This window comes from Vulpes lagopus, chromosome 15, assembly GCF_018345385.1.
Source record: "Vulpes lagopus strain Blue_001 chromosome 15, ASM1834538v1, whole genome shotgun sequence".
NCBI lineage: Eukaryota > Metazoa > Chordata > Mammalia > Carnivora > Canidae > Vulpes > Vulpes lagopus.
In genome coordinates, this window is record NC_054838.1 from 42,760,065 (window position 1) to 42,770,413 (window position 10,349).

A 10,349-nucleotide genomic window follows, 5' to 3' on the forward strand; every position below is an offset into this window, starting at 1 on the left:
TGTTCCTCTACAGAAAACACTAGAGAGACTTCGAGCCAAAAATACATGCTGACTTTCTACTAAAGGTGTAAAGTTCTACTAAAGGTGTAAAGTTTTTTTAAAATTATGTATGGTATAGGCAAAATTATTTAAAATTAATAAATTTTTATTTAAGATATTTGACATGTGATTCCTTCGGCCGCCAATCACCATAGTTCCACCAAAGCCAGAGTGATGATCTTCAAAATAGCACTGAGGACGAAAGTAGACACTGGTTAAGGGAGTCATTTCTTAATTCCACTTGACTAGTCATAGAAGCAACTAAATCCTGTATCTCCTCAGGAAAAAACATAGCACTATTGAGTAACTATTACATCCTATGGAGAACTCCAATATTTGGTCACAGCGTTAAGAGCTCTTGGTTTTAGTCCCACAAGCCCTCTTTGAAATGACCTACTACAAGTTATTTTTTCAAATGTGCACATACCTTTTAAAACAAACTTTTGTTCAATCCACAGCCGTCACTGTCCTATGTAACAGGAACATGCATGATTGTTAACAACAGAAGGATTAAGCAAAAGACATCTGCAAGAGTAGAGATTTAGGCATGCACTGTTCAATAAACTAGCCATGTAGTCAGATGAGAATTTGAAATATAGCTACTACCAAATCACATTATGGCCTGTGTTAATTTATACTGGACAGTGCTGATCTAGGCAGTGGAAACAGAATGGGGTTGATAAAAATGTTCCCAATAGGCTGAATGCTAGCCAACTAGCAAAAGAAGAAAACCTAATGGGAAAATTTTTTTATGGTCATGTCCACAGCAAATGAGAAACTGCATTCTCAAAGCCTTGGTAATGACCATTATATGGTTAAAATACAGAATAAACTTGCCAGAGGTCTTCTTGGATCTCCACTTGAATATGGACATACTTCAAAAACTCCCCACTATGGAAGATTTTAAAGTTTAAATTTTTCAAAATGCAGTTAATTACATACAGGTTCCAAAGTATCCCAAAACTCAGTTCTGTACTAGTTATGTGCTGAAAATTCCACACTAAGAATTACAGTTGGAATAATTGTTTTTAATTCAGTTCATTTAAATATTGGAACAAATTAAGACTATATATATCTACACATCTGCATTCATACCCTGACACAAAACACCCTGTAATAACACCAAAGTAGCTATTCATGGTTCAGTTAACTTTTACATTTAGATGGATGTTCAGAAAGGCTACTTTCATTCAGCCCATTCAGAGCAGTTGAACATTTTGCCTGTCATCATAACATCACAAATCACTGGTAACCATATAAACACTCACTGTGTCCTTTTAATAACATCTGGTTTTTTTTTTTTAAAGTGGTGAGATAATGAACCACTAGAATTAGCTGCTGCAAAATTAAGTAAATAAATGGATTCCAACTCCTATAACAAAGGGCTTTTGAAGGGAAATCTCACCTGTAATCTTTGAGGTCCAACTTCTTTAGAGCCCTAGAAAATTGCAGACGTACAGATTGCTATTTTGGCAAATGACCTAAAATACTGAAAGGTCTCACTTCTACTCTGCCCCATGAGCCCAACAGAATGTTACAGGCCTCATTGTCACCACAGCAATAAACTTGCTGTGATGTAAGCATAACCTGTGTCTCAATGTAGCCACATTAACAATTTCTGGACACCATGAAGGACAGTACCCAGTTCCATCTAGAATGAGGCTTTATAAAAATTCTCAAGCTTATAATCTATACAAAGGCATCTTTATAGAAGTCCTGCTGTTTTCCCAACCAAAAGAAAGCAGCCACTAGAAGCAAGAGATAGAAAACCTTACCCATTTAGGGTCTAAACAGATAAATGATTTTCCTGGTTCTCAAACATCCTAGAAAAAGAGAAGCATTAGTTCCTCTTGAAGAGTACCTCAAAACTGAACGTAATGAAAAATTATAGGAATACTGTTTCAATAAAAATACCAGGTTTAACATGCACGAAGCCAAGAAAACCAACGATGCCAGATACTGAATTTCTATTGCACTGTCTTTTGAACACCCAGCAGGACCTGAGCTGCTAAGTGCAGATACCATGCAGTGCAATCCTGACTAGACTGTTAACTCCTCTACCTCAAGACCGCAATGCTACTACTTGAGAAACTTCAAGTAACTAGTTCTTATAAAGTATTTTGACCTTTATTCCTAATTATCATTCCATCTTATGTGCATCTTAATTTGTTCCTGTTATCTTTCCTATCTTTATATAATGTACATACAGAACTATTAAGTCAAATCACTAGAAGAAATCATGCATTAGAAATCAGGATTACAGTTGCTCAGATTGCTATTAGGCAAAATAAGAAAATCCAATATATCCCTATTTGCAACGTATCCAGATATTCATTATTAGTATGAACCACAAAACTTGTTTAATAAAGATTCAAAGAGAGGGGCATTTTCATATTATTCCCTATACATAAGCAGTCTCTTCAGTTTGTCCAATTCTGTATAAGATCTAGATACTTCTGTTGCATATCAAATTAACTCCTACGTTAACACCAGACTATGCTGTACTCACAACTTGTTATTTTTTTCAGAACTTTTGGATCCTTAATAAACTTCAACAGAAAAAAAAATTTCAACAGAAATTATACGTTCCACCTACCTCTAAACATGAATGAGTTCAAATCATATTCACCCCTACAGATAAAATACCAAATAAAAGATTAAAGACAATTTAAGTTTGATTAAAATCTAAAAATGTTAGTATCCAAATTATTTTTTTTAGCTATAATCAGCTCTGTCAGAATTAAGTTTTAGTTCACGTCTGTATCATTCAGCAGTTGAACAGTTAAATTCATCATGTGAACTGTAATGGTACCCCCAAAGATTACACTGTCCCCAATGAAAACTTACCTAAACTATCACACCCTAGAACTGTACAGATTGTTGGGATACGCCAATACCTAAGATTTAAAAGATGTGATTAGGTCTTTCACAGAGTTTTAACAGATAGATGTCTTGTAGTTCTTTCCCACAGATCTAACATATAGTTCTGTGAATAAAGGAAACCACACATATACTCTATGAGGCGTTTCCAACGATGTAGGTCTACAGAAAAAGCCCCATCGGGATAGACCTCAAACCCTTCACATTTTTTAAAGATTCTACTACAAAAATAACTGATCTGCTGAGTTCGAAATTGTGCAAAAAGCCAAACACCATCCACTGACGACAAATTTAAAGAAATCATTCCATAAACTAATTACATAAGGATTTTTTTTAAATGTTTACAGAAAGGAGTCTGAGTCTGTACTGAGATGAAAACCAAGTACTAAAGGTGAAGTACCAAATAGTTACTATAGAGAACCAGCAAAGGAAAAATATTTCCACATCTTAAAGTCTTGATTTTGCAAATTCTACTATCACCATGTTTTGTCTAGAACATTCCAGATTCTACCAATTTAATCTTCTGCCTTATCTGAGAGCTATAGTTATTTGATATCACTTATTAAAAATACAGGAAAATATTAATGTGGCTGTATTTATGTTTTTCCCATTTAGGAAGTTATTGGAAGATAAATTGAGTGCTTTCTAATTAACCTTTGCATCATTCAGATTTAAGAAATCTTGTGTCCTCTATCATTTCTAACATCACACTATTAAATCCTACACTTTTTAGATGATGCATTAGTTTTATTTTTTTTGATGCATTAGTTTTAAAATAAATGCATAAAACAGGTATCCAGTATTCTGATTTCTATAAACTTAGTTCGTAGACACATTTTCCTGCAAGTAAACTGAAGCTTGCACTTATCACTGTAAAATGTGTGAACCCTAAAATTCATTTTTCTGAAATCATGTTATAAACAGAAATTTAAAACTGGGAAAATGTCTCTTTCAGGAATGAAACCTGTGGAAGGGGGATCCCTGGGTAGCTCAGCGGTTTAGCACCTGCTTTAAGCCCAGAGCGTGATCCTGGAGTCCGGGGATCGAATCCCACATCAGGCTCCCTGCATGGAGCCTGCTTCTCTCTCTGCCTGTGTCTCTCATGAATAAATAAAATCTTTAAAAAAAAAAAAAAAAAAAAACAACTGTGGAGGTTTTAAGTTGTCTGACAAAGTACATTTAAACAAATGCGATACAAAAGCTCACCTAAAGCATAAGACATACCTTTAAGTCCAGACACTGTTTTCAAGTGAAAAGCCTAAAAAAAGAAGGCATCTTTGTTTCATGTCAATGTTAAAATTAGGATACCAATTCAACATAGCTGACATCTCCCTTATATCTATGCCATTAGTAGTTCTACAGCCTAGGAACTACCTTCAGTTTATCAATACCCCCACCATCACTTTAATCTGCTTTAGGGATCTTGTTCCTTCTTATCTGTATCAAAACTCATACCGAGCCATGAGTTCTGGGTTGCAAAAGAGGATTTATTTTTTGCACTTAGTCTAAGTCTTTGTTCACAGCTAAACAAAAACATGTACAAGTGCGATCCTAAAATACCTAGACATTTAGTGGCATAATTTAATTAGCAATATACAGTAGTGATATTAGAGTAGTAGTTGAGATAGTCTAGTTCTTATAAGTGCTTATTACAGTACTATACATTCGACTCTAAAGGTCTCTGTTGTCTGAATAACTGTGATCAAAATGGTCTCAGTCATGCCTGCCTGGCTCAGGTCATGATCCTGGGAGTCCTGGGACTGGACCCTGTGTCAGATTCCCTGCTCAGTAAGGAATCTGCTTCTCCCCACGTTCATGCTCTTACTCTAATAAGTAAAACCTTTAAAAAAAAAAAAGAGAGATAAAAGGCTTTAAGTACTCGGAGGAATCGATGGTTGTGGTTGTTTGTCCATCATTAGTGATTACAATAAAGGTTTTCAGGATTACAGTCTCTAATTTCTTTAATTTGAATGCTCAAATATCCTTCCATTTACAACAGATTGAAAGAAGTCACTGTAAAATTACAAGGTAAGAATTTTTAAAATGCTTACAAGGAATGAGTCTGTATGGAAATAAAGACCAAGTACTAAAGTAGCAAGTAGCTACTACAGAACCACAAAGGAAAAAACTTCCATATCTTAAAGTCTGGATTTTTGCAAACTCTGAAATAAACAAATATAGGCAAAACAGTAAGATCTTCTACTTACTATTTGGTGCTATGCAAGTCTCAATTTTTTCTACATGTATAATTTCACTGTTTTAAAATATTTTTTCTAATAATTCTTTAGTAGGAGTTTCATAAACTTGTTCAGAGATTTTTTTCTCCTTAACCAGGTTCTATCACTACACCAACACAGGTAATTTGCATCTATCACCTTTACTTTCTATGAAAAATTGTTTCCCATTTACCTTAATATTCATATTCCTATCTCTTCCTTTTCAGACCATTCTATCCTCTGTCCCATGTTTTTGGATTTTGATGCTCTCTTTTTAGACGAAGCAGCTTCTTCAGTATATTCCTCTTGTCCTAAATACAGATTCATTTTCTTTGGTATTTCAGAACTTACTATGAATTCATTATTGTCCTGCATAAAAAATATCAGTATGAATTACTAAATTTTACTGCTTTAGTAGTTACACATTAACAACTCTAGGTGACTTAAATCACTTGGTGACTAAGACCTGATGTTAAAAACCTAAATTCAGCTTATTTTTTCATTAGAAAATCCTAATTAGACATCCTAACAGCAAAACTTAACCTATTAACTCATTATCATTAACACTACTGAAAACCCTGTGTTCTCACCAAGTATCCAAATAACCATTTTTATTTTTACATTCCCTGCAACAAATCCATGGCGCCTTTCAAGAACTAAATTCAGACAATAATGGATTAGATTATTCCCATTGAACTGCTATCCTCCAAAAATGAAATGGGACAAAAATGTCACTTACCACCAATTTGATATCACACCCATCATCATTTTCAAGAGTTGTTGCAGCCTCTTCCACTGTTCTGTAACATTAAAATATATCTTCATTCATCTGACAAAATCTTCTAGAACCCAATTAGTAGTATACAGTCCTAATATACGACTGAAACAGCAATACTGGTAAGGAGAATAATTATGTTGTCATGTATATAACATCCCAAAATGGATGGCTCAAGCACCAAGCTCAACTACAACCCACATGGCTTACTGTATGTGCTCACATCACGATTCAAGTACAGACAAATCCCTAACAGTATGGAACAATTAGCATTCAAATTTATTTTTAAAGATTTTATTTATTCATGACACAGAGAGACAGGCACAGACATAGGCCGAGGGAAAAGCAGGCTCCCCACAGGAACCGAATGCGGGGCTCAATCCCCAGACCCCAGGATCAGAATCTGAGCCAAAGGCAGATGCTCAACCAGAGTCACCCAGGTGCGCCAACATTCAAATTTAAAAACAGATTTAATTCAATAAAATCTAGACCAACAAAATATGTCACATGATTAAACTTACTCTGACTCTTCAATAGGAGAGAGAGATCCATCATCATCCAAGTATTTGTATCTACGACTGTCAAAATCTTCCCTTTCTAAATCTTCACCAACATTCATTTGTTTCAAGGATTCCTTGAGATAGTATTCATACTTCAATTTTTCAAGGTAGTTGAAAAATCCTCTTGCCACCGCTTGCTGAATATCAAACAGTTTTAATAGTCTTACAAAATATAAAATTTTCTCTCATGACTCAAGATTACCAAACTCTGTAAGTGATCTTAATTTACTCACTCTTCCATATGTTGGTCACATATACCAGATGCTCGTTGTAAAAGGAATCCACTATCTACCCAGCACATTACCAAATTTATCTAAATTGGTATACCAAGAAAAACTAAGCACAAATCTGGTTTGGGAATTTCTAAAAACATTTTCAATGCAAACAAATCTTTAATGTTCATATAATCATCTTAAAACATAAAAGGCTAGAGAGTATTCTTTGAAATCACCAATTCTAGAGCAAATATTATAAACTATGCAAGCATTTAACTCAAGTACTTCAATTCACTGCTAAGTTATCAGGCAATTCTGTCAAAAATCGAATATTCAGTATAAGATGACCTCTACTAAAGCCAATGCACATGGAAGATATGGGTGGGTTTGACTTAGGTTACTACAGAACACCTGGAATCACTTGAGTTTGAGGGATGTTTATAATGACCTGATGAGACCAAGGGATTTTATATAAACAGCCTTGAGGCACCTCATATATGGGTATATTCACTGAATATACCAGCTAAGAATCCACCCAGAAACCCAGGTGAAGTCTGCGCTAAAGGATGGGTTGGTCTTGAAGCGGCAGATAAGTCACTACAGAATATTATCAAAGTCAGATTCAATTTTTGGCATATCTAAACTCTAAAAGTGGCCAACAAGTCAGATTAGACATTTTAGCTATGTGTATCTACATATAAAATACTGACTCACCTCAAAGCTTAAAATCTTTCTCCATGGTAATGGCTTTTTTACATTCTCAGATTCTAAAAATGGGAACCCAGATCCTTTGTCTTTAACTTGTTTCTTATTTATTTGGGAGCGTCTAGTGGTTTTTCTTCCTTCTGGTCTTCCCCTTGGTCTTTCTTTTGGCTTATATTTCCTCTTTTTACGTTTCTTTTTTTTGAATCTTTCAAAAATAGCTTTTAAAGTCAGTGGTCTTGGTTCAAAAGAGGAGTCACTAGATGAATCCCTTGCTTCAACACCTCCAGAAGAACGAACAAACTTTCTAATAGGGTTTTTTTGCCCCTGTTTTGGTGAGCACGGGACAAACTGAGTCTTAAATAAGCTGCTACCGGAAGAATTATCACTAGGAAAAAAAGGGGAAAATTAATTGCACCCTTTTATATTACCAAATGCTTATTACCATAATGTAGTTTTCTTCCACAGACCAAAAGCAGGAAAACATGTTCAGGATAATTTTTAAAAAGATGGGCTCAGTACTAACTAAGCCAACTCCTTAGTTCTGGTTACTTAAAATAGTAACACCATGTGCCATATGCCATAGCACTTACCAAAAAATGATTTTCCAAGAGACATAATGTTAACTTTAATTTCCAAAGACAGTCTTGTTTACTGCTAGAGCTTGCTTGATATAATGCAAGAGTAGCCTAGCAAATAGATACTGACTTGAAAACAGGAGGAACGCTGATTTGATTTCCCAGTAACTAGCTATTTCCATCATGTATATATTACCTGCTACCACTATTATAATATGCATTATCACAAGTTGATTTTTAAGCAATATTCCCCACTGATGTCCATTTTCCTGTTTGAAGATTAGGAGTGATTTAGTCAAAAAGAGATATCAAATTAGCCCAGAGAATATTCTTCTGTTTCCCTGGGTTAAGAACGTGTCCTATTGTTAACTATAAATAAACTGAAGACCTGTGTAAAACTGAAGACCTTCCTTTTCTTTCCTAATTCTTGAAAAACATCTTTACTGCTTACCCAGTAATACAAAGGTTATTGTCAAATTTAGTCAGTTTTGCAGTAAAAAATCTAGTGGTGGTGGTGAATTTAAAAAAAAAAAAAGGCACTTACCTTTCATTGTCAATTTCTACAGCTGAATTAGATGCCATTACAGGTTGAGAAAATTCGTTACTTATTCTCCCCCAAGTCCTTTCCAAATTGTATTCACCACTTGTTTGCTTCAGAGTTCTGAAAATTCAGTAAATGTAGTCTTTGAACAAATGCCAACAGAATCAGCTAATATCCCAGTAATACAAAATTTAATGTAGTCGTATTATGCCATTTTATGTAAATTAAGGCAAAATTATACACAAAGTCCTTAACATTTTTACACAGGAATTATCATTTTCCAATCAAATTCTAAAATCTGGAAATTGAATTGCTTCCATCTTTCAGTTGTCTTCTAAATCTATCCGGTGGATTAAGATTCCAGAACGATACTGTCATTTCCATAAAAGAGTATTAAACATCTCATAAAACAAAATGTGATTTTACTAACCATGTATGTACAAGTATTCACGTACAATTAATGGCCAAAGGCTGCAGCAGACGTAAACTCCTTGGAATAACTCAAAGCCAGAAGGCAGTGTTGCCTCAGCATACCAGGAAAAATAATCACGATTTACCACCTCAATCCAAAATCCTGGATATCCATTTGTAGCCTCTTCTCATTCACCCTATGCACGATTCATCAATGTCACTGTGCAACCTCTTCCTTGGCATATTACTTTTTAAGTCCTGAATTCTCAAACTTTTCAGTGTAAGGCGCACAGACCACACAATGGTGCCCTATGTTTCCCTTTTCAAAATCTCCTTGGGAGATCTTTAAGAGTAATGGGCAAAAAAAACCCCGAAAGAAAGAAGTCTTGTTTCACTACCGCATCTCCCTTCTAGAGGATGCCGGCGTTCTTCCGTTTTTGTGTTTAGTCTTTAGTATGCTTGAGAAGGACAACTGAGTGATGAAACCCTAGGATAAAATGGCAAAATTTATCTCAAATACGGAAAAACATGAAGGTCATCGCAAATCTTGGAGATTCGCAAACTGTCCGACGGACTCACAGTAATCTTAGGATTGGTTGGTAGTTTTTTAAAATGCAAAGATCTAAGAATTAATGAGATAAATGCTCAAACACGAAATTTAACAAATACTGGGGGCAATGGCACTGATGGTATACTGGAGGTTAGATCTGTCTTCCCATTACAGATCTTCAAGACACATCGCATTATCACAACAGTTTACTCAAAAACCGTTTTCCCGGAAACCGTTCACAAAACATTCCCCACGAGACGCGCCTTCCTATTCCAAGATCCGGCAGGAGGCCACGTGTACCTGTCCGTAGTCCTTACCACCTGCATCCCGACCCTAGGCAGCGCGCCCATCACGGTGCAGGGGTGGGCCCCCACCGTCGGGCCTGCCCTCCGCGGCTCCAGCCCCGGAGCCGCGCCGGGACCCTGCCTAGCTCACCAGGCCCGACGGTCGGGTCTTCCTCCCCACCCAGCCCGGCCAACGGCGTGCGCCTCAATGCCGGCGCAGCACGGCCCCTGCTGCGTAGTCGCGCCTCGCAACCCCGGCCTCGGAGGCCCGCATTCAGCAACCCCCGTCCCGAGCACCCCAACACGCCACGACCGCCTACCTCAGCAACCACGCGGAAGGAAAGGAAGGCCTTCCCCGAGACCCAGCTAATTGTGGGCCCGAAATCTCGCGAGAACAATCGGACGCCGCGAGGATCGTGAAAAATGGGAGGAGACGAGGCCCGGGGCGCCATTTTGGCGTTGCGGGGGCGGGGCGAGTGGCGGGGGGCGGTGCCTGAGCGCCGTCCGGAGGAGGGGGCCCGCTCCGCTGGTCCAAGGGTTCGGGGGCGTGGCCACGCCCGTCTCCGCAGGGACCGGAACACGCGCGGGGCCGAGTCAG

The 10,349-nt window shown here is 37.2% G+C and overlaps 2 protein-coding genes and 8 non-coding genes across 26 annotated transcripts in view; 1 reads left to right on the top strand and 9 right to left on the bottom strand.

The window, feature by feature from the left end:
* The window catches only part of CEP295 (centrosomal protein 295), a 53,927-nt gene extending 53,770 nt beyond the window's left edge, over positions 1-157 (top strand). For all 6 annotated transcript variants that reach the window (XM_041730599.1, XM_041730600.1, XM_041730602.1 and 3 more), the window contains one exon: positions 14-157. In XM_041730599.1, coding sequence (XP_041586533.1) covers positions 14-52 — 39 coding nt within the window. In that variant the 3' untranslated portion in view covers positions 53-157. The remainder of the gene's footprint in view (positions 1-13) is intronic.
* TAF1D (TATA-box binding protein associated factor, RNA polymerase I subunit D) lies at positions 125-10,202 on the bottom strand. Of its 12 annotated transcripts, none has more exons than XM_041730611.1 (13): positions 10,072-10,202; positions 8,510-8,626; positions 7,400-7,775; positions 6,432-6,607; positions 5,875-5,935; positions 5,329-5,504; positions 4,144-4,177; positions 2,887-2,936; positions 2,636-2,670; positions 1,815-1,862; positions 1,445-1,477; positions 467-508; positions 125-231 (listed from the first exon to the last, which is right to left on the bottom strand). In XM_041730611.1, the coding sequence occupies exons 2-6, from the start codon at positions 8,545-8,547 to the stop codon at positions 5,337-5,339; spliced, it is 819 nt and encodes a 272-aa protein (XP_041586545.1). In that variant the 5' UTR covers positions 8,548-8,626; positions 10,072-10,202; the 3' UTR covers positions 125-231; positions 467-508; positions 1,445-1,477; positions 1,815-1,862; positions 2,636-2,670; positions 2,887-2,936; positions 4,144-4,177; positions 5,329-5,336. The 12 variants fall into 12 exon arrangements, with proteins under 12 accessions (XP_041586545.1, XP_041586550.1, XP_041586547.1 ...); XM_041730616.1 differs by having other exon boundaries at positions 467-564; XM_041730613.1 differs by lacking the exon at positions 10,072-10,202 and adding an exon at positions 8,962-9,405.
* On the bottom strand, positions 306-434 carry LOC121476681. The gene has a single exon (XR_005983978.1). It is a non-coding gene; the product is annotated as a small nucleolar RNA SNORA25 (small nucleolar RNA).
* Positions 723-846, bottom strand: LOC121476687. The gene has a single exon (XR_005983983.1). It is a non-coding gene; the product is annotated as a small nucleolar RNA SNORA32 (small nucleolar RNA).
* On the bottom strand, positions 1,205-1,277 carry LOC121476679. Its single transcript, XR_005983976.1, has one exon. It is a non-coding gene; the product is annotated as a small nucleolar RNA Z40 (small nucleolar RNA).
* LOC121476682 lies at positions 1,569-1,703 on the bottom strand. The gene has a single exon (XR_005983979.1). It is a non-coding gene; the product is annotated as a small nucleolar RNA SNORA1 (small nucleolar RNA).
* On the bottom strand, positions 1,934-2,072 carry LOC121476680. The gene has a single exon (XR_005983977.1). It is a non-coding gene; the product is annotated as a small nucleolar RNA SNORA8 (small nucleolar RNA).
* LOC121476693 lies at positions 2,769-2,840 on the bottom strand. Its single transcript, XR_005983989.1, has one exon. It is a non-coding gene; the product is annotated as a small nucleolar RNA SNORD5 (small nucleolar RNA).
* Positions 2,985-3,115, bottom strand: LOC121476688. Its single transcript, XR_005983984.1, has one exon. It is a non-coding gene; the product is annotated as a small nucleolar RNA SNORA18 (small nucleolar RNA).
* LOC121476691 lies at positions 4,342-4,467 on the bottom strand. The gene has a single exon (XR_005983987.1). It is a non-coding gene; the product is annotated as a small nucleolar RNA SNORA40 (small nucleolar RNA).
* Positions 10,203-10,349: the final 147 nt, after the last annotated feature.